General features: G+C 35.5%; 1 protein-coding gene across 3 annotated transcripts in view; it reads left to right on the top strand.

The window, feature by feature from the left end:
- Nucleotides 1-12,448, top strand: part of STK17B (serine/threonine kinase 17b) — a 37,855-nt gene extending 25,407 nt beyond the window's left edge. For all 3 annotated transcript variants that reach the window (XM_040475720.1, XM_040475719.1, XM_040475718.1), the window contains exons 4-8: nt 2,069-2,213; nt 4,003-4,129; nt 5,806-5,854; nt 7,045-7,224; nt 8,719-12,448. In XM_040475720.1, the coding sequence (XP_040331654.1) occupies nt 2,069-2,213; nt 4,003-4,129; nt 5,806-5,854; nt 7,045-7,224; nt 8,719-9,001 (784 nt within the window). In that variant the 3' untranslated portion in view covers nt 9,002-12,448. The remainder of the gene's footprint in view (nt 1-2,068; nt 2,214-4,002; nt 4,130-5,805; nt 5,855-7,044; nt 7,225-8,718) is intronic.
- Nucleotides 12,449-24,185: the final 11,737 nt, after the last annotated feature.

Genomic DNA, 24,185 nt, shown 5'->3' with positions numbered 1-24,185 from the left:
CTACATACTTTTCTTCCTTGACTTTTTTGGTACAAAATTTAAAATCTTCAAAGAAGTTGAAAGAACAGTATAATCAATACTCATACTTTTCAGTTTGATTTACCAATTGTTGACATCTTACCACATTTATTTAGCCTTTTGAAAGATGTATAACACATAGGTTTACATGACAGTGTACTTCTACTAAAGTACTATTATCACACACAACATATATACAAATACATACGCGAATGAAGGCAAACACTCCAAATTTCTAAATTTGTTGGTTGATGTCCCATCAGAGGACAACTCTTCTAATAGAGAAAAAGGAGGTGTACCTGAATATGCCTTCCAGGGCAATGATAATGGTATATAGGTGTCTTTTATCTCTGTAGAGATATTTTTTCCTCTCTAGTCACTGCTCTTGTGTGGCTTGTTTGAACAAATCATCTGCTTGTCTACTACTCACTGCTTACATTTATTCTAGTTTCTGCTGACTTCTGTAATCTGCTTCTTGTGTTATCTGTTCATTCTCTCCTCTTAGCTCCTCTTCCTAATTTTCCGTTTCCCATAGCTTTACCTGTGTCCTGCTTTTATGAGAAAAATGGCAATCCTACAAAAGACATTGGTCAACTTACCAACCTAAAAAGAAGAGACAGTCTGATTGGCTGACAATGATAATATTTGTTTGATTTTGTTACTGAAACAAACAAAAAACCCTTAGGATACTTCTGGTTATAAAAGTAATACCTATGCATTGTGTTAAATTTAGAGGATATAGAAGATAGAAATTATACATAAACTGGTTACTTTTATGGCACGTTCCTTTATTTTTTGGTCTGTGAATATATACCTTCAGAAACAAAGGTTTTTCTTTTCCTTTTCTTTTCCTTCTTATGACTGCTCATACATATGACATGCTTCTTCCTCTTGTCAGTCAGCGAGACTTCTGAATTTCAGTTTCAGCTGCTCTGAAGAATGACTGCCTATTCCATCATTCATTCATTCAACAAACCTTTATTGAACACCTTCTACACGTTAGTCACTGTCCTGTTTTACCACATAGAATATGCTTTACTTGAGATATTCTTTTTTTTGTAATATTTTTTTTATGTTTATTTATTTTTGAGAGTGAAAGTGAGAGAGAGCATGAGCCGGGGAGGAGCAGAGAGAGAGGGAGACACAGAATCTGAAGCAGGCTTCAGGCTCTGAAGCACAGAGCCCAATGTGGGACTCGAACCCATGAACCATGAGATCATGACCTGAGGCAAAGTCAGACACTTAGACGACTGAGCCACCCAGTCACCCTACTTGAGATGTTCTTAAATATACCTTATAAATTTTTGAATAACCATCTGGGGGGGGGGCGGGTTTGCATTTTTTTAGATTTAATCTTCAAAAAAAATCTGTGGGTGCCAGAGTGACTCAGTCGGCTGAGCGTCCGACTCGATTTCGACTGAGGTCATGATCTCAGGGTCAATGGGATCAAGCCCTGTGTTGGGCTCCACACTGGGCATGGAACTTGCTTGGGATTCTCTCTCTCTCTCCTTCTGTCCCTCTCCCCTGTTTGCACTCTCTCTTAAAAAAAAAAAATCTATTGAGCTCAGTGATGACTCTGTTTTACAGATGGTGAAAGACAAGTAAATGACTGATCCTAAGTTATATTGCTGGTAAATAGCAGATTTGGGATTTAAATTTATATCATTTGATTCCAAACCAAGGGACTTTTTTCTATGCTTTTGTCAGCATTGTTTAGATTTTCAATTCTTTTAAAAATAATAAAGATTTGGGAAGCTACAGTACAAGATATTGGTTAAAAATGCAGATTTTTGCCCATATCATACAGACTCAGGTTCTGGTTTCCTGTTTACTATGTTACCTTGTACAAGTAGCTTAACCTCTTTGTACTTGTTTCTTCATCAATCAAATGGGAATAATAACCCGCATAGTTGTCATGAGAATCAAAAGTGTATGTATCTATAGAGAGAGACTAGATAGCTATAGCTTTTACTTAACAGTTTTACAGTATTTAAAAATTGTCATTTTTAGGTCAATGATTTTCCAAGTTTCTATTTGAATTTTATTTCAGTGCTGCAGGTGGAGAAATTTTCAACTTGTGTTTACCTGAGCTGGCTGAAATGGTTTCTGAAAATGACATTATCAGACTCATTAAGCAAATACTTGAAGGAGTATGTTATCTACATCAGAATAACATTGTACATCTTGATTTAAAGGTAATGTACCATATGATTTTAAGTAATACAGCATCTTTTTTCGTTCTGCTCTTGGGATGCATAATTGCAAGCTGGATTTGGTAGGAAGCAACAGTCAGATTATGACTCTCTCTACTGCACTGGGTGCACTTGTGTATGTGTGCTACATGGACTTAATTTTGTATTGGCAGAGAGGAGAGGACTGCATGTGCGAGCAGATCAAATTAATCACTGGGCTCTTAAAAACCATCATTCCTCCCTGTTCTAATTCTTCAATCATTGTACACCATCCCACTCTTACATCCTGGGCTTCTCATCTTGTAAAACTGCCCCATCTCTAAAATACTCTAGTCTAATCTCCATCTCTGAAGATAACCTCCTTCTAGTGCTCGTTTCTTTGCTCCCATTATATTCATTCATTTTTCCCTTGAGATGTTTAGTCTTTTGGCCCCTCCATTTTTGCCCCCCCAGACGATTCAGTCCCCTTACTCAAGCCCTGAAATACCATTTTAAACTCTTACGTTATTATCCTTTCTCTTTATCTTTCCTCCACAGCCACCCAAAATCTCAATCAATCTGTCTTATTTTTTGAACATTGGATTCTTCTCTTTCTATATTGTCTCCCTTTGCATGATCCTTTGCCCTTCACTACCACTTTCACCATAATGATGATTCCCAGTTCTCTTTCCTATAGCCCAGACTTCTCTCCTAAATTCCAAATTATTTTCTTCAACTGCAAATTAGGTACCATTTGGGTATCTTGTACAAATTTTGTCTCAAAATTTGTCTCAAACTAGACTTTCTTTCTTTTTCTTACCCCATTTTCAAAAGAAAAAACATGTTTGTCTGTGTTGGGCCCCCCTCTGAAAGAGGGCGGTGTTAAGTACCTAGCAGCCCTGCCATGTCCCCTACCAATAAGATATTGTAAAAACAACAATATGGTACATATCAGGACGATCATGCCCCCACAAACTTCCTGTTGGGTCTTTCTCCTGCTAAGGATAAACCAAGTGTATTACGTAACACCACACAGCACTTGAGGTTGGGGATGGGAAATAAACCTGGCTTTGTATATCCTAAAGCCTGTGGTTGACAACAGTAGATCTAATTACCCTTACCTCTTCTCCTTTAATGTCTCTGTGATTTAATAATAAACAAGCATTGGGTTTTCCTGAAGTTAGACTTAGAATTCTTTTCACAGACTTTGGGAACAGCACCTTGGCAACTATTTGGGTTATGACTGTGGCAAGGAATTTTGTAATAGACTTCAGCAAAGTCTCTTGGTTCTGGGAAGCAATGGGTGACACCTTCCATGCATCAATATATCTTATTGTCTAAGCTAATAGACCCAGAACCATCATACTGAACCATTTTCTGTTTCTGGAAAAGTATACATTTTTTATTCCTTCATACTTTCTTTCATGCTGTTCCCTAGAGTGCCTTTCTAACCGGAATACTCCTATTTATTCTGTAAGGTTCAGCTTAAATATCATCTCTACAGCAAAAGTTTCTTAGACTTTATAATAGGCAGAATTAAGTAATCTTGTGTTTATTATTCAGTTTATCTCATAATCACTCAATCTGTATATTCATCTAACTTTGTTTTCATCCAAACTAAGAATCCTTTGAGTATAATTTTACCTTTATTTATCATTGAGCGTAAAGCTTTTGCTAACTAGTAGTTCAGTAGATGTTTGGTGAATGACTTAATGAAATGTGTAATACTAAACATTTAATTTACTTCCCATCTGAGACTAGTATTCTTTTATTGTTGTATATTACTTACCAATTTTTATTGTGCTTTATTTAGCCACAGAATATATTATTAAGCAGCATATACCCTCTTGGAGATATAAAAATTGTAGATTTTGGAATGTCTCGAAAAATAGGGAATGCATGTGAACTTCGGGAAATTATGGGAACACCAGAATACTTAGGTAAGAACTTCCTTTCATTTTATACACCATTTTGAAGTTTATCAACTAAATGTTATCTCTATAAAGCCATATTTTAGAGCATGTAATTCCAGGATTTATTTGATTCAGGTATTTTAATGCATTGAAATTTGGTTATGACACAATAAATGAACTTTAGTGAATGTAGGACCATTGAGACATTCACAACAATTCACATGACATTGGACATGTAAATTCAGAAGTTAATGTTTGTGTGTAACAGTTTATTACATAAAGAAAAACGGGTGAAGGGGAAGTTAGGGAACAGGAGAAAATGGAAAAAAGAGGAAACCAGGCAGTCACATGGCCCAGTCATTTTTACCTTTGAAGCCTGGGTGTTGGATAAATGTCATTTCTACTTCTGTCCTGGTCCCAACTCTGAAGCTGTTTATAAATATACATCATCTTCAGTTTTGCAAGAATTTTTAGCAGGACTACTTGCTTTTTGTTGCTGCTGCTTAAAAATGTAAGTTTTGCCTAGGGTTGTAAAAGGAGGGTTTTGAAGAAAAAGGATGTCAAAAAAAGATCCTATGATTAGATAATCTGGGAATATTGTACTATATCAACAAATAAAATCATGCAGGTGAAAAAAATTTAAGTTATATGAAGCAGCACATAAATTCAAAGTATTTTAATTTATAAAATTCATCTTTTTGCACTTTTTTGTTGTTGCTTATATTGATACCCCCATGCAAGTATTGAAAAGATACAACTACACAGAACAGGTGCGACTCAGCAAGGCAGCTGACTTTCCCCAAATGAAAACAAAACAAATTACTAACTTTTGAATGCAAATAGGGACAATAGTGTCCTAGAATAAATGATTGTAATTATAGATGACACAGCTCACAGAAGTATGTATAGGGTGGTACGTTGTGTGATGGACAGACAAATATATGACTCAAAGTCTTTATTAATAAAAATGTTAGGCTTTAGGAAATAATTTTTGTGAAGCAAAGTTATTATTCAAGCATAAATCCTAGTTTGGCCTCTACTAATTTGAACTTTATGATAATCACAAGATATAGAGAATTTATTTTGCACTTAAAAAGTTGGCAGGGAAGGAGATGATGGGAAGTTAATTACATAGGAAATTAGGTTTTTGATAGTCTAATAGGGATATTTAATCTACTTGAAAATGTAAAGCCCTTCCAGAATACATAATTTACTTATAATGTTGTAAATATATATGATTCTTTACTCTGAAAAGAAAAACTTAAATCAGTATAATAAAATAACATAAACTAATTCTTAACAGAGTAATCAAACTACAATTTTTAAAAAGATTCCAGTGTCTAAAATTTTACTTCTTCATAATTGTTTTTCCTGAGATTGATTTAATGATTAAAAACATTCCTCCATAGCTACTGGTTATTCCAAGAATATTATTTGTGCTTTTGAACCTTCTGAGTATATATATAATTTGCTCAACAGTAGATATGTTTAAATGTCCAATCACAGGATAATTAATACTATGCTAAATTTCTATCAATTTGATATTATTCTTTAAAATTAAAGCAGTTTTATTATTATTATAATTATATATAATATATATTATAATTTTAAATGTATATACTAAATATATATAATTATTGTAAAATAATTTTAATGTTTTTAAATTTGTCAGTATTGAATTTGAATTTTATCTTTGCTTTCAGCTCCAGAAATCCTGAACTATGATCCTATTACTACAGCAACAGATATGTGGTAAGATTTTGTTAGTTACCTAAATGCTTTCATTAAAAGTTTGGTAGAATATATATTCTGGGTTTCTTTGATTCCAAAGAAATGTAAATAATAAGGCTTTCTATAAAAGATTTTTTTGAAGTATCATTACTGTGCCACAAGAAGGCATTTACCTGTACATTCTTTTTAAGTAATACTTTGGCTCTGAGCCAAAAGTATAGAAATAAATAGGAAGATCCCTTTCCTGAAGGAAGACTCGGTCTAATAAAAAACGAAAACAAACAGTTGCAGTACTGTGTGATATGTTCTGTAATAAGGTAAAATACTTAATGAGCATGGAGGAAACAGTAGACAAGCACCAGATGGGAGATACCTAATCTAGGTCTAGATGAACTGGAAAGGTATTTGGTATGGAGAAAATGAAGTCAGGTTTGTACAAAAGTTTAGTTTTAGGAGATTATATTTCTAGGGCATTGTGAGTTTCTGTGGCAAGCAAAATCATATTTTGAATATCAGATGTCATAAGGAGTAGAACGGGAATTGATACTAGAACTTTAGCTGGGAACATGGTGGGGGTCTGACTCCATAGTCCAAGTGGAAGAGTTTAGACTTGTTCCTTGTGTTCCATGGAACTGTAATGGGCTTGCCAAGGAACAAAGGTCCTACGGCTAAATAAGTGGGAAACATGCACTGTATGTGTTGTCTTTTTCTGCCTCCTGAGCATCAGACTTCCCGTGAATGTGTTTAAGGCTTTGAAAAGTCTTGCAATGAAAAAAAATCCACCTATCCAATTTTGTACTTTGCTAAACTTGCAGACTCTGTTTGCACAGAACTTCTGTTTATGTCACACAGATCATTAATATGTCTTTGGGTACCATTTAGGAAATGCTGCCCTTTGAGCAGCTTTGTGTACTCAATAAGGGTGTCTGAATGAAGGGCAGACTATAGATATCATGCTATATATTTGATACATTATATTTATAATTATGTAACATGTATATTCCCCTTATATTCTTTTTCTGTGAGGCAGACTTTGAGATAACACAGTTATGTTAGTTTTAATAATATAGGAAATTTGAAAAGCAATTTAAAGTCTATAGTTTACAAGTTCTGAGGACAGGAATCTGCCAAGTATCAATTTTACTTTATATAAATGTTTTCAGATTAACATATGTTTTAAATTCCCCTCTTCTCCCTTCTTTGTTTTTCAGGAATATTGGCATAATAGCATATATGTTGTTAACTCATACATCTCCATTTGTGGGAGAAGATAATCAAGAAACATACCTCAATATTTCTCAAGTTAATGTAGATTATTCAGAAGAAACATTTTCATCGGTTTCACAGCTGGCCACAGACTTTATCCAGAGGCTTTTAGTAAAAAATCCAGAGTAAGTTATAACATTAATGTGTTTAAGTACAATTACAAAATGAATCCTATGTCTGTTAAGAAAGATATATTCTAAAACAGTATAAAATTATTAGAAGTAAGCTCTCAAGTTTCAGATAAAATGGGAAGAGAGGTGGTATAAGAGATCATTAAATACCAAATCTATAACTTCAAACATGGTAAATACAAAACATACAGCAGGAAATTTTGGAGTGAAGAGAAGATTTGGGTTATTTCTCTCGCACCCTGCTACTAAACCCTGAAATTCCCTAAAAGAAATAGAAGGTTTACAATACACGTGGCTGGCCGCGATAGACTTTGTTGTGACTAATCTGTAGTCAAGTAATTATAGTTATATGGGAAGTGTAAATTACTGATTGTCAAATGTTTAAGAATCAAATGCTCTTTGACCACCTGCAAAAGAAGGGGATTTGAAACCATGGTTTAGGACTCTTACTTCACTCGTTGGCAACTTCAGAGCAGGAAAAGAAAAAGTTGACCTCCCGTTTCTTTACCCAGAGCAGCCCCATTTACTTTAAAATGCCTTGGGCTCCGATCCTGGTTTTGTTGCTGTCAGGTCTTTTATCTCTGACCTTTACTTAATCTCCTGGAGGATTCAGGTTCTTCTCAATTTAAGGAAAAAGAACTCACGGGTTTGCTAATTATTTTATTGGCTTAATGCAAACCCACACAAATTTTCACTGGCCTTGTTTTGGACATAAATGGTTATTTAATAGTAGTATAGTAGTAAAATTACTTTTTGCTTCTGGTTATTTTCTTAAATAGTTTTTTCCTTAGGTTCTAAAATTTTAAAATGAGCCATTACGTTTTTAAAATCAAAAAACGAACATAAAAATATCTATAGTGAGTAAATTAACTTCTTTATAATCAGAAAAAAATGAACATAAAATGATCATAAAAGATGAAGATAAAGACTAAGAAAACATGTTGTAATGGAAATGGTGATTGTGTTAAGGTTGTAGGTCTGACTATAGATAGGTATTTTCCTAACTTTTGAAAAATTGTGATATTTGACCATATTATTTTCAAAAGAGAAAGCTAAATGTAAAAACTCAAAATACTGGATAAACATCATTCAAGAGCAGCCTGTATTTTTGAGGTTTAACAGTATTGCTTTTAAGAACACAGAATAATAGATTATAAATTACATGTTTTTCTTCATAGTTTCATGTCTTTATCTCTTTAACCCAAGGAATTTTATAATTTTACTAATTTTTACTTGCGAGGCTTAACATATGTCCTCAAGCTTTTTGTCTAGTCTTACCTGTAAGCTCCATGATGAATTGAATTCTCAGCACGTCAATATTAAAGAAACTCTAGGTACTACAATTTTGGTATTGTTATTCCCTCTATACTATGAGTATGTGTTATTTTTATAATAAATTAAAAAAATAAGTCTATGGTGTATCAAACTGCAGATGTTTCCAACTTGATTTTTAGTTCTCCATTTTCACTTGATGCTTTCTTTTCAAAGGAAAAGACCCACAGCAGAAATCTGCCTGTCTCATTCTTGGCTACAGCAGTGGGACTTTGGAAACTTATTTCACCCTGAAGAATCTTCCACTTCCTCTCAAAGTCAGGATCATTCATTAAGGTCCTCTGAAGACAAAACTTCTAAATCCTCTTGTAATGGAACCTGTAGTGATCGAGAAGACAAAGAGAATATTCCAGAGGATAGCAGCATGGTTTCCAAAAGATTTCGCTTTGATAACTCATTGCCCAATCCCCATGAACTTGTTTCAGATTTGCTGTGTTAGCACTTTTCTCTTTGACTTACTGGACTGAATTTGGAATTTGAAATCTACTCCAATGTGAGATTGTGGTTTGTAGCTTCATTTATGGCATGTTTATTTTGTAAATGCACTTTTGCATAGAAGTGTTTTAATGCCAAATTATTAGTAACAGGCATAATTTTGTTTCCTGTTCTGAGATACTCTTCAGAGAAGAAAATATTTAAATATATGACCAAAATAAAGCTATGCATGTGAGTTTACATGTTAATTGAAGAATTCAAGTTCAAATGGATTTATCAAAATATTTTACAGGTGAGGAAAACATTGATTCGGGTTTATATTATGGTTGATATAAAACTGAACAAAACCAAGGCATTTGAATTCAATAGGTTCTATGAGGTAAGTTCTATATACATGCCTCTACTGACAAAATTTTATTAGGATAACAATGTCAAGTATAAACAAGAATATTTACTATTTTTATAGATGTGGGATATTTTATATTTGAAAATATTTCAATCACAAATATTTTGAAACTGCCTAAGATTTCCAGGATATATGATCTGCTACATGAGACAAGTCCTTTAACCAGAGCAAAGAGGGAAATTAGAAACCCAATTAGGGATATTCTATACAAGTTGGAGGAAAAAAAAAGCAGCATGGTATCATTTTTTTTTTTTTTGACTCAAATGTCTTACCCTCTCTCATCATACTTCAGATTTAATAAGGACTGAAAGATGGAGACTTAGATTGTACACAAGTGTACAGGATTTTCATTTTCCAGAATTTGTGAAGTAGAAGATACTTAAGTAAGACTGCATGTACTCTATTTTGGGTGGCCAAACATATTTATTAATTGAGCGTAGAAGAAAATGCTGACTTATTTCAGCAACTTACAGAATTTTAGATGTTTTCTAAGTCTTAGGATATAAGCCAGTCATTCAGAGTTCTAAAAGTCTACATAAAAAAATATCACAGTACCCGTAAGACTGTTAACACAGTGCCAGAGTCCACAACAGCAAGGTGGATGTGATCATAAAACCTGATGACATTATGCTCTTCTAAAGTTCTTAGGTAAAATTCCAGTGAGTGATGAGGCCCAGCAGAGGGCCATCTGCAGGGTGGCCTTATAATGGTCTTTTGTTGGAACCAATGCAAGAGTCTAAGGACAGAAGGGTGGCTGGTGACTGTTTAGTGATAATAAAGGGAAGTTCACTCCTTTTATGGTTATCTTTGATGATTTTGCACCTGGTTACTATCAAAAATTCTGTTATATTATCATGTTAGGATAATTACCTCATGATCATGTTACTATATCAAATTAAATTATATTTTGACAAAAAAAATTCTTGAGTTTTCCCCCCTTGAATTACATATTACTGTAAAGTCTTTAACTTTCTGAAATTTGATAAGACTCCAAATAACTTAAAACTGTTTGTAATAGCCATCAGTTCACTTTATTTGACTAAATGTTGAATTCCTTTTAAATCTTTAGCATGCCTTAAAGAAAAAGTTATTTCTACTTGTGTGTGTATATGTGTATATGTATAGGTGTATGTATTTATGTATAGATAGATAAAATATATAGTCTTTAGACAACTTTCTCTTAGAGATTCTTTGCTGTACTATATTGTGTTCAACTCAGGTGCCAAAGGAGCTCTCTTCTTATGGACATGTAAATATACATTTAAATTCTTTAAGAAATAGTTTGTTGGTTCAATAAACTAGCCGTTGCAGAAGCTAAATTGGGCTCTTGTATATCTAAAACTGATGAGTTTTTTCTAAATTGTAGATTGTCTAGTTATTTGCCTTCCATATTAAGCTAATGCAGGTAAAATTTAGCAAGCCATTGGTGAAAGAGGATTTTTACAAAAGATCATATTTTATTTTTAAATTTCTAGAGGAATTATGCCATAGTAAAAATTAAAAATAAAAAAATGTTTGAATTTTAAATTATAAGCTGATTCTTAAAAAATATTTTATGCCAGCTTTCTTTTAATATGAAGAATCTTAAAATAGTTCATCTGCTGCCCCTTAGTTACTAGAATACACAGAGTTGTAAATTTCCATACCTTTTTTCCTAGCAATTTTTATTATAAAAACGCAACAAGGAGTTGCACAAACAGCATACAAATTCAGTTTTTTTTCATAAAGGTTAATTTAAATATTTTCACTGTTTGAAATGTGAAAATAAATTAAACCAGTATTTAGGGAGAACTTGTTGACAAATGACTCAATTCTTATTCTTTTTCTCCCAAGATTGAAAACAAATATCAAAAGTAGATGATGTATCTCATTAAAGCAGGAATCTTAGCCCCTCTGAGGTGACCAGATGTCAGTAATGCTTAAACACATCTGAAAATTAATGTTAAATTGTGGTGTGTTTATAAAGTTTAATAACTTTGCTTTTTGGACAGATAGGATTAAAAAATAAAGTACAGATGACAGTTATAATTGTCATTTTAATTTTTTCCCCACGGTCAAGTTAACTCTGAGCAGTAAATTTATAGGGGCACTTTAAAGAAGTAAGCAGTATGTGTTCTACAGTCTGTAATGAGATTAGGCGCCTATCCCAGAAGGTACATCAAAACATTGCTTCCTTTAAAGAAAGTCTTGTTATAAAAAGTCAGCTGATTAATGATATAGTTCATTTTTATTCTCTCACAAGTTTTTTCTTTCATTTGGGATGGGTTGCTAATAGCTCATGGACCAGAATTTGAATAGCTTTGCTCTAAACAACATTTATAAATTGATATCTTATAACTGTTTACATTTCTTCTGTTTATTTTTGAATTTAGATTTTTATATCTGTCTTGGAAACTTGTCTTTATTTGTTGTTGTGTAAACAATTGTTCTTTAATTTCAAATTGTATTAAAATTAAGTTATCTGACTTCCAATTTGGAGAATTATTATCAATTTAGAATTTTATAAGACTTTAAAGAAGTTTAAATTCTAATTGTAAATTTCACACAAATTACAATTGCCCATCTTAACTTTCATTAAATAACTGTGTTGCTTAAGCATACTGACTGACATTATTATAAATACTTCAGAAAAAAAGTATGTGTATATATATATATATATATATATATATATATCAATCAACTTGATCCTTTTGGTTAAAATTAAAAAGTGCTTTTTTACATTTGTGACTCTCTTTTGCTTTAAAGTATTTCTGAGTTTGTTAAGCAAACTTCCTTGCCTGGAGGTCTGAGCCTTGACATATGTCATTTTTGAACTCCTTTCCAGTACATATGTGTTTACTAGATCCTGTCTGTTAAAAAGCCACGTAAATTTGAAAACAAGTCTATTCTCTGGTAATAACTAGATACTTTCAGAAAATGTTAGTAAGTGGCAGTGTACTACATGTTGCATAAGGATGAATAAGGGATTTTTATTTACCCAGAAATGGGTGAACTGTTTCTGTTGTGTCTTTGTTTTTAGTTTAAATAAATTGACTTTTTAAAAAAGATGAAGAAGGGATTCTCTAAGAAATGTATAATCTGATTATGTGCTAAGGTACAATCACATCACTTACTGTAGTTCTATTCCAGTGAATACTAACACATTGATAGAGGAAATACAGGGTTAGGTTCCTACAAGCTTCTGTTTATAACATTTTTGCCAACTAATCAGTGCATAACCTTGTTTTATGTAGGTTTTTATTTAAAAGGATCTTATTTAATATATATTGTTGATTCATTATCATTGACTTCACACCAGCAGCACTATAACTCATACCTGAATGAAGCTCATCTAATAACACATAAGGCACATTGCAGCCCTGTGCTTATAGGAACATAACTACAGAGAACTTCAAAATTGTGATTTGGGACATTTTAAATACCAACAAAAAGCCCCCAAATGCAGAAGGCATGACACTAAATAGACTAGAAAATGGACATTTGTCTTACAGTTTGAGAGTTGAAATAAGAGCATCACTTTGCTCACCCTGAGATGGAAACGCGTGTCAGGCATCTCAAATTTTTTACCACTTTGGTCATGTCTCCAAATGATTGTGAAAGTACTGTGCATGTTAATTTGGGGTTACAAATACATTTTAGCAAGGTATGTGTGTAAGTATGTATGTTTAGCAAGTATGTAAGTTCACAAATATGGAGTTCATGAATAAAGAGGGTCAGCTCTACATTGCTAAAATCATCACATAAAAAGTATGAAGTGTGATAAGAGAGAAATGTTGTGCAGAACTTAATTGAGTCTGAGGAAGGAAAAATTGATGTGTTGGAACTTTTTAAATTGTGAGCACTTTCTTTTCAAATTCCATGTTTTCTTTTTCTGACACAATGGCATTCCCAAACTTTTCTCTTTAGCCCCTTTTTCCTCCTGGACACTGAAGTTATACATATTATCCTTATTTGGGTGTAAGAATACTCAAATATAGAATAGCTCTAAGTAAAATGATCATATACTCCCTTTCTGTATCACCTCCTCACCCAAACTAATTGGCTTCCTGTTACCTCCCTTAGTTAACACAGCACTGTTTACTCACACATCACAACTGGATATCTCTAGGTGTCATTCTAAAAATTTTGTTTCCTTACTGCACCTCTTCTAAGAGTCATTAATTTCTATCAATAAAGTCTTTTTATATATCTTACACTAATTTTCTCTTGATTCTCACTGGTGTTCTTTCATCTAGATCTAGATTGAGTAGGTCATCTAGAAAGAGGTCAGCAAACTTTTTCTAAAAAGGGCCAATTATTAAATACTGTAGGTTTGGGTCGCCTGGGTGGCTCAGTCAGTTGAGCATCCAACTTCGGTTCAGGTCATGATCTCACAGTTTGTGAGTCCAAGCCCTGTGTTGGGCTTTGTGCTGACAGCTCAGAGCCTGGAGCCTGCTTCCAATCCTGTGTCTTCCATTTCTGTGTCTGTCTCTGCCCCTCCCCTACTCACCCCCTGTCTCTCTGTCTCTCAAAAATAAATGTTAAAAAAAAAATACTGTAGGCTTTGCAGGCTGGTGTCTTGTCACAACTAGTCAATTTTGCTCTTAGAGCATGCAAACAGCCATGAACAATATGCAAGCAAATGGCTGTGGCAGTAAAACTTCATTTGTAAAAACATGATGGGCAACATTTAGTTTGTTGACCCCAATCTAGATTATCATACTAATTCTCTTAGCTCTAGAATGATTAAAATGAGAGTAGAGCCAGAAAGACACAGGGAAGTGAGCCTTGTTGGCACTCACTTTGTCTAGCAGATACCCAAGAGGAAGAAGACTGAGTAGTCATTGGATATAATGAATTTTCTAGAAAGGTAAGTTTGCAACTAGCTGAGAAAATAGAAAGTAGAGACCACGGGTATTTTTGGTCTTCCAAGAAATCTAGGGGGAAGGGAGGAGAACAATAGCTTGAAACGTATTTTTAAAAATGTTTTAAGATGGGGAAGACTTAAAGACGTTAATAGGCAAAGGAGAGAAGTCTACATGGAGGCAACAGTTGAACTGCATAAGAGTGCAAGATGATTGATGATACAAAATGACAGAGAAAGTGATGAGATCACAAGCACAAATGCAAGGGTCAACTTTGACTAGAATAAAAACTGTCTCCCAACAAAAAACGAAGAAAAAGAAAATGGGTGACAATAGAGGTGTGAAGGGACAGGATAATCTATTTCTGCAGTCTTCTGCAGAAGACTGCAGCTAGTGGTCTGCTGAGAGTAAAGGAAATAGAGGTGGGTGTGGTAGGAAGAGTAAAAAGTTGGCGAAAGGTGAGGACAGAGTTGGTCAACAGTATTGGTCAAATGGATGCAGCAATCAGGAGAGACAGACATTAAATACCAAACATCTTATTTTGTTATTAAGTAGTTAATTGTGTAGTGTGTGGCAAAACAATTTTTATAATACTAATTTGTCATTTCTGCCTATATTCCTTTTATATCAGGAGACTGTGCTTCTTTATGTCAGGGACATATATAGTAGCACTCAAAAATAAACCCCAAAACTCTGTTCCAGGGTATTATTTAAGTATTTGTATTTAAGTATTTGTTATTTGCAAATACTAAAGTGCGTTGAGAAGAATAGAGTTTGAAGAGTGGAAAAGGCTCAGAAGGTGACAAGGAGAAAGATCTATAGGTCTTAGAGCAATAAGAAACTTGCCTAGTTCCCCATGCAGATTGGATATTGTGGGACCTTGTAGAGAATGGTCCAACAGCAGCAATGTGGCCTGTAGGGCTAAGGTAGAACTAAAAATGCTGTGTGGGTTAAACATTGTCGCTGGAATGAGCATGGCAGAGAAGGAGAAGATAGCATTGAGCCTGAAAGGAGGTTCTCATGTGGATCACATTAGAGCATATTCTCTTACTTTGGACAACATCCTCATGAGGGGAATGCTTCTACTGGAAAAACATCAGTAGGCTTCATATCATTGGTTCTTACAGTATCCCTTGGTGGAAGCTGAGGGCATGCAACTACAATGCAAGTCTCTAAAAGTAACCCTACCATTGATGAAGGAATGAGATTGGCTAACCCACCAGCCAGAGCCAGTGTCTTTCTCGATTGCCTTCCTCCCTTAGAATGCATTCAGCTCACTTGGAGCAGGGATAAACTGGAAGTCTGCTGAAATGCTTTTGAGTTCTGGATGAAAGCAAGAAATGTTGACAGTCCCAAGCTCTCTGCCATCTTGGATGAGAACTGTTTCCACCATTTTTTAATTATGAACAAAGGGACAAGGGGATCCTGACATTATTGTTCCCTGAAGTCACTGAAGTAAGAGCAGCAGTCATTTCCTTCTCAATTTTTCAGTTTGTGATTTTTATAAATGTCCTATTTGGTTAAGCCACTCTATTTTGGGTTTTCTGTTATTTGCGGCTGAAAGCATTTTTTTAAGTTTATTTATTTTGAGAGAGAGAGAATGAGCGAGTGAGTGCACACATGAGTAGGGGAGAGGGAGAGAGAGAATCCCAAATCTGATGAGGCTCAATCCCATGAACAATGATATCATGACCTGAGCCTAAATCAAAAGTCAGATGCCCAACGAACTGAGCCACCTATGCGCCCTACAACTGAAAGCATTTTAATTGGCACAATCATCAATATTTTCCAAACTTGAATTCCTCATAATGTCATTAGGTGTCAGGCAAAGGAAGAAAGCATATATACCCAACTGGGTTTTAGAAACACCAGTTCAACAGTGCTAAACATGCATTCTTACTGCAGGATTCCTTGGAGGCTTTAATTTACTCCGGGAACCTATGTGTAGTGTGTGCTATAATTACTTTGATCATGTTAACATCTCTCTGGATGGTATCCATGGACATGTACTTGGAAAGCACCGTACCAGATGCTATATCGATACAGTCCAAGAATGTCTAAATATCCGGCTTATCCAGGAATAGAATTCAAGTTACTTTGTAAGAATCAGCTCACAAGAGCTGGAGAAGAGCCTGAGAAGGACAGACTTATTTTTTTAAATAAATGAGACTCATTTTATCTAAATGAGACCATTTGCATTTCCACAACTAAATGCAAAAGCCTTGTATTAGGTACAGGATAGGATGTACATGGATATGTAGAAATATATAAGAAGAAATTCATTATAGGAAATGGCTCACCTGATTATGGAGGCAGAGAAGTTCTATGATCTGCTGTCTGTAAGCTGGAGAGCCAGGAAAGCTGGTGATACAAATCCTAGCCCAAATTTGAAGGCCAACAAACCAGAAGGGTCAATGTTGAGGGCCAGAGAAGATGGATATCCCAGCTCAAGCAAAGAGAGAAAATGTTCCCTTTCTGTGCCTTTTTTTTTTTTTTTTTTCCTATTCAAGCCTTCAACTAATTGAATGATGCCCACCTGCTTTGGGAAGAGTGGGTAAAGGGTGTCCTTTACTCGCTCTACCAATTCAAATGCTAATCTCTTCCAGAAACACCCTGACAGACACACTCAGAAATAATGTTTTACCAGCTATCTGGGCTTCCCTTAGCCCTGTCAAGTTGACACAGAAAATCAAGCATCCTGGGCCTTTCTGTATCTTCTGGATTCTTCCTTATTATCAAAGCTTTCCTGTAAGAATAGAGATGTTCTAACACTTTCCCGTATACTTTCCTCACTATGCACACACACAATTTTCTATCTTCTTTTCATAATAGTAAAAGTTTTACTTATAGGAAACAAATAGATCTTCCATTTTATTGAAATTGACTAAGTCCTTTTCTTTAAAATATATTACTATGAAAACTGTTAAAGAATCTCGCTAATAGGCAGGGTGGGTGCAAGTGTGGGTAGAATTAAATGAATAATCTCTCACATTTAGGTCCTATGCTAACCCTATAGTGTGGTCAACTTTCAGAATAAGCAAAAAAAGGCATTATTTTATAATTAGTAGGAAAGATTCCACCTTCTGTGGCTCACCACTGGAATTTAAATTTAGTGACTGCAATACCCCTTTGAAAAGCCAAAAGAAAGATATATGCTAATTATACCAATATTGCTAGCCAGATTGTAAAATGCAACTGGGTCACCAAATACAGACACAATTGTAAATGTGCACTGTAGTTATACTGAATAGTAAACAAATGAATGCAAGATGTATGTGGAGAAAATTATGACATAGAATGATTTAACAAATAAAGCATAACAGATACTCCATGTCATATAAGGCATATCAGAGCCCTTCCTTTCCTTGTAACTCAGTCATAATGAATAAATCTATGAGGCTTCATGATTTTTCCTGATTATAATTGAATTAACTGCCTAGATAGTCATGTGAAGTCAAATTTTATGATGAAACATTGTGATTTGTTTCTTCCTTTGAAAGAAGTTGTTAGTCCAATTTATTAAGAACGTGATTGGTTTTTTAATTGGGATTTGCACAAAAAGGCTTCTGAAATAAATGAATATTTAAGTAATCACAGACTAAAGATCATTGAAAACCAGCTATAAAGGGAGAAAAAAAGCTGAACCATTTATTTAAAGGCCTTTTTGGCCATTTTAACCTGTGTGAACATCAATTACTTCTTTATTTTACAAAACAGCAGTAATCAGTTGTTTGCTTCTTTGATTAGTTCTGGTCTGAATTCATTTAATACTAATGATTAAGCATGGGATACTGCAAATGAACCTGTCTCTTTTCTTCCCAGAAATAGAATAATTACAATGGCCAATGTCTGGGGCCTTTTATATTACTAAATTTGTAAGAGATTTAATTACTTTGGCTTTGCTCCAGTGTCCCAAACAACGCACACAAATAGTCCCACAACATTGTGTCTAAGTATCAATTTTGGAAGGTCTTTACAGCATGTGTTTATAAAATGGGTGCTTGTGGGTCTGTGTAAAAAATACCACCTGCCGGTATGCCTGTATCCAGAGATATATGGGACATAAAGTAAATGAGGAAGAATAAAGTCTGCTAAGGGTCCGCTATGAGTCAGGAATTATATTTGGCTCCTTTATTCATGCTGTCTCATTTAATCTTCGCAACAACCCTGAATATCCCCACATTGTAGGTAAAGAACTGAGACTCCAAGAGGTTAAGCAGTTTTCAAAGTTAGCTAAGTACCGTACTTGGGGATTTGAGCTCAAGTCCATCTGGCTTCAAATGCTGCCTGTATCCTCTCTATCACAGCGTATTTGAATTAAAATTTCCAGGATTAAATGAAAAAAAAAAAAAAAAGCTAGGAGAAAGTGATTGGAATCTATCACTTAAAAAAATGTAAGGATCTAAATTTTAATTTATATACTGTTTGATTAAAAATTTTAAGTGTACCATAAAGTCAAAGTTAGGATAGAATAACCTAAATTGCAATACTGAAAGCACTACAGAATGTAGTATTTGCTAAATAGAAAAGAGAAACATAAATAATTCACTAGTGTTTCCTAGTTAGCCATTGGTACTGTACAAATAGGTACTGTAAGATGGCCTGTATCGACACACAATTTACTACATGTGGAGCAGATACTGGTATGAGTCTTGCGTATTTCTTGATCTCTTATATCTGAGAAACCTTCTTTGAAAAGATTGCCTTCAAATGAAGGTCTTCTCCAGGCAGAATTGGCTCTGAGGCAGGAAATGCCCGGCCCATTCAAGGAACTGGAAGATCTCCAGACAGGTGAGGTAAGAGACTGGAGAGGTGGGCAGGGGCTATGTTAGCCAGTTGGTCTTTTACTTTAAGGTCACAGGGCACCATTGAAAAGCTTTAAGTGAGAGTTGCACATAATCCTATTTTGGGTTTTAGAAGGATTGTTGCTTGGATATTGTGTGGAGGGTGTATTGAAAGGGGGTCAATCTGAAGGCCCACTTAGGAGGATTATTTCATTTGTCCTGGCAAGAGATGGTGATGGCTTAGGAAGCCAAGAGAAATGGACAGATTCAAGTGAGACTTGAGAGGACCGATAGAGTTCCCTCATTACTTGGATGTGTAAGATGAGGAGGCTTATAAAGGATGGTTCTCAAATTGTTCTTTTGAGCAGCCATTTCAATGGTTGTCCATATAGTAAAACAAGGGAACGCTGGAGAGGGAAGCAGGTCTGAGGGGAAGCTGAACTCAGTGTTGGATGTGTGGACCATGATAATGGTTTTTTTGGTTATATAGATTTGGAGCTTTCAGGTGTGGCCAGCAATAGAGATATAAATTGAGGTATTGTCATTGTACAGCTGATTGAATGAGATTACTAGCTTGGAGTAGGGAAGTGAAATTGAGTCACGCCCTACAAAGCCTTCCACAATTCAGGTCTCCATGTCAGAGTCATATTAACTTGCTTTGAAGCCATGTCTTTAGTAGACATAATTTGGGGCGGCGGGGGGCGGGGAAGAGGTAAGATAGGGCGGGGAAGAGGTAAGGAAGAATGGAAGGGATTCAAAATGTCTTTTTAATAGAATACCCACATTCCTGTCAACAGAGAGGAACAATTACTTAAAACAGGGTTGGGGGTAGGGTACTGGCAAGTTCATGGGCAGCTCTGCAGAAGTGGTGGTAGGTAAAACGTGTCTCTGTTTCTGTATCACATTTCCTGCTTTTGTTCATGCCCCCTTCCCAACTCCTTTAAGGCTGTGTGCTGAGGTTCTCTTCCTCTTGTGAAAATCTCTTCCCAGAAATGATCTGAAATAAATTCACGCAAAAGTGAAGATGACTAGTATTAAGCTTTGAAAGTTAACCTTAGTGGCAGCTTACATTCTCTGAAAATAACCACAGAAATATTTATGATCCCTCATGTTCCTCTACACCCTTGTCACTCCCACACTCTGTCCCCATTTGTGTGACTACACAAATAGGTGTCATTTGTGAGCTGTCAAAAATGCTTGTGAAAAAATAAACAAATGCCAAGTAAATCAAAGTGGCCAGAGCCCATTTATTCTTAGGAAAGTTAGAAATGGAAATGATCTCTCTAATATGTGAGATTTATAGAGAGTTTTTTCAAAATGTTTGCAATATCTGAGATTCAAATGTAAGTAAATCTTATTCCAGTCCCTAGATAAAGAAAGCTCACATTTGCTTCGAACTTACAGTAAAAGCCTGTGAATTAGATTAATTTCTCTCAAAAATAATTTCAGTTTCACTCAGGAAGCCTAACTCTGTTCTTAAAAAGGCAGGCATTTATGAGTTAACCATCTGAAACCTGACTAGAAACTTTAGTAATTATCTCCTGTGGCTACAAGATCCTCTCAAGTACATATAGAGAAATTTGATACCAAAAGGTGCTTTGCAGCCAGGAAAACTATATTTCCAAGAATCTGGTGGCTCCATTATTGGTACCTTTTAAAATGTGGAAATTGAGCCAGTGTCTGAATATTTCCCATAGTGTGCTAAGATTTTCCTTTTTAAATAACAACTCTATTGAAATCTCTTCCACTTATTTAAAGTGTAAAATTAATGGTTTTTCATATATTTACAAAACTGTGCAACTGTTAACACTAACTCCAGGCCATCTCCCCACATAGAACCCCTGTGCCCGTTAACAGGCACTCTCTATTTCCTCCCAACCTTCCAAGCCCTAGGCAACCACCAACGTGCCTTCTGTCTGTATGGCTTTGTCTATTCTATACATTTCATATCAGGAGATCAAAAATAAGCAATCTTTTGTGACTGGCTATTTTCACTTAGCATAACGTTTTCAGGGTTCATCCATGCTGTATGACGTACATATATCAGTACTGCATTCCTTTTTATTGCTGAATAATATTCTACTTGTATGGATACATCACATTTTGTTGACCCATTCGTTAGTTAATGGACATCTGGGTTGTTTCCACGTTTTGGCTGTTAGGCTGCCATGTACAGGTTTTTGTGTAGGTGTATGTTTTCATTTCTCTTGGGTATATACCTAAGAGTGGAATTGCTAAGTCAAATGATAATTCTATGTTTAACCATTGAGAAACTGCCAGACTGTTTCCCACCAGCAGTTTATGTGAGTTCCAATTTCTTTTCATCCTTCCCTACACTTGTTATTGCCTTTTTGCTTATGCTCCTTTTAATTGGGTATAAGGTAATATCTCTTTGTGGTTTTGATTTGCATTTATGTGATTACTAATGATGTTGGGCCTCTTTTCATGTGCTAATCGGCGACTGGTATATCTTCTTTGGAGAAATATCTACTCAGATCTTTTGCCCATTTTGAAATTGGGTTATCTTTTATTATTGATTTTTAGGAGTTCTTTATATATTCTAGATACAAACAAGCCTTCTTCATTTTTGAGAGACTACACCAAAGAAAATAAATATTAGATAGATCAAAATATCTGGTGTTAGCACCCAAAACTGAGATATACACATATACATACAATTAACTATAAGATACAATTCTTTGTATGTTTTGGCAAGAAAATCTCCTCATTATTTGCAATAAGAAAACCCTCAGTATACAAATGTTCAAAAGAATGTGCAAAATGTACAATAACAGAACTCAGTTAACCAAATTATGGCATATTTATGTGGTGAAACATTATGGTGCCTTGAAAATCATAATTATGAAGTGCTCTCCAGGACCTTGGAAGACTTCTATGAAGCATCAAATGAACGCACACACAGAGTATAATCTTAACTATGTTGTTTCAAAAATGTAGAAAACAGGGTGCCTGTGTGGCTCAGTGAGTTAAGCATCCGACTTTTTTTTTTTTTTTAATTTTTTTTTTCAACGTTTATTTATTTTGGGGACAGAGAGAGACAGAGCATGAACGGGGGAGGGGCAGAGAGAGAGGGAGACACAGAATCGGAAACAGGCTCCAGGCTCTGAGCCATCAGCCCAGAGCCGGACGCGGGGCTCGAACTCACGGACCGCGAGATCGCGACCTGGCTGAAGTCGGACGCTTAACCGACTGTGCCACCCAGGCGCCCCAAGCATCCGACTCTTGATTTCAGCTCAGGTCATGATCTCACCGTTGTGAGATGGGCCCCGCATCTAGCTTAGCACAGAGCATGGAGCCTGCTTGGGATTCTCTCTCTCTCTCTCTCTCTCTCTCTCTCTCTCTCTTTCTCTCTCTCTCTCTCCCCCTCTCCCTGTGACCTTCCCCTCTCATGTTCTCTCTCTCTCTTTCTCAAAATAAATAAACTTAAAAATGTATAGAAAACAGACAAGACAAAAAATTCTGGTATGTTAGTTGTGGCAGCACATGGGCAGTGGAATGACAGGTGCTGTTTTCCCCGTGCTCTGCATTTGGCTACACTAAGCCTGCATTTCTTCTATAATCAGGCATTTGATGGGGAAGGAGGCAAAGCTGTCTCAGCAGTAACACAAAAAAATGTAAAACTAAAATAATATACTATCTTCAACAAATTTTCATGATTTTGGAAGTATGTGGTTTTTCATGGCATTTCGTTACATCTTTGTGAGTCATGCCAGGAAGTTAGAGTCATCTTACCTACAAAATCCCACAAGCATTTATGTTGGACCTTATTTCCCCAAGTGTTTAAGATACTTCTTGGAAGTAGCTTGGCATACTGAAACACATTTCCTCGTTCAGAAACAATACTTTATGGTATTAGCATTAGCACAGCCCTCTACTTTGAAATATCTATGAAGTCCTGATCAAGGACAATTTTTCTTTGCTTAGTTTTTGTTTGTTTACTTCATATATTATTGAAAGAGAGGCCAGTAAAGCTTTGAAAAACAGACCTTGTGCCACAATAACTCCATGCAGCTCCTTTGCTCAGGGGCCAAGGATATTCCCATGATGGAGGCAGGCACTGGATCTCTGGCCGCAGTTCCTGCAACTGCTATCATTTCAAGACAAACCACTAATTGCTGAGGAATTCACTGGGAGCTAAAAAGGAACTTTCCTTCACAGTGCACTCCTTGAGATGTCTGGCAGATTTCTTTTGTTCTCAGGCCCTGAGTTGTCATTATCCATGACAGTTCTCATTTCCTATTCTCCATGCGAATATATTCTAAGGCAAAACTACTTTTGAAAAACAAAATGTTCTGGTAGGTTTGGATCCACAGCGATACAGCGATGTTGGCACAGGGCTGGGGACACATGTCCAGAACTGCTGTTTGTAAATGTGATAGCAATTTTGCTAAAAATAAGGACTTTCTTTGCAATTTATGGAGGTATGGATAGAGGAGAAACTGGAGTTGTCCTTCATTTTTCAAATGCCCTTTCATTTCCTGCTGTGTGCTGATGTTTCAAAGTCTCCACATGAATTAAAGTTCCAACGAGATTTGCCATAGCGGTTTCTTGGGAATGTCCATAAATATTTTTTTGCTTTGGTTTTTGTTCTCAGCAGAAAGTGTTGCTTGTGATTATCCCTTTTCTAAATTACATCTCTTTTTAAGATCTGAAAAAATAAGCTTTTGTGTTTTTCAGGAAGTACATGATTTTTTTTTCTGCCCTGCTTAAGACCAAGGGGTTTTACTTTAGGAACATGGAGCTGAAGTTTTCAATTACTGATTCTCCAAGAAGGCAACAGTGCCTTCTCACCACTGACTTCCTGGTTTAAGTAAACTTTTCTCACATTTTTCCCGTAAGTGATCATTGTTTTAACAGGTTAATTATTTTACCACATAAAGTGGTCATTGTTCTCCGTGCTCAGTGCTCTGAATAAATCAGGCCCTTCCTTGTGTTAGGACACTCTCCGGGGGGGCCCCGCCCCGCCGGGGTTCAGCAGCGCTAACCAATTTGCTCAGAGATTTTTTTATCCATCCAAGGACTTAAAAGTTTGGTAACGTTTGGACGAGTTTAAAGAAGAGAAAAAGAATCCTGCAATTCAAAGAGGATCCCTTGAAGCATAACCCCTGGTTAGTGGATATATTACTCCCCAGG

The sequence above is a fragment of the Herpailurus yagouaroundi genome, unplaced genomic scaffold (assembly GCF_014898765.1).
Source record: "Herpailurus yagouaroundi ecotype Mexico unplaced genomic scaffold, PumYag 140, whole genome shotgun sequence".
Lineage (NCBI taxonomy): Eukaryota > Metazoa > Chordata > Mammalia > Carnivora > Felidae > Herpailurus > Herpailurus yagouaroundi.
Note: the sequence above shows the minus strand (reverse complement) of the source record. Positions and strands in the feature narration are given on the sequence as shown.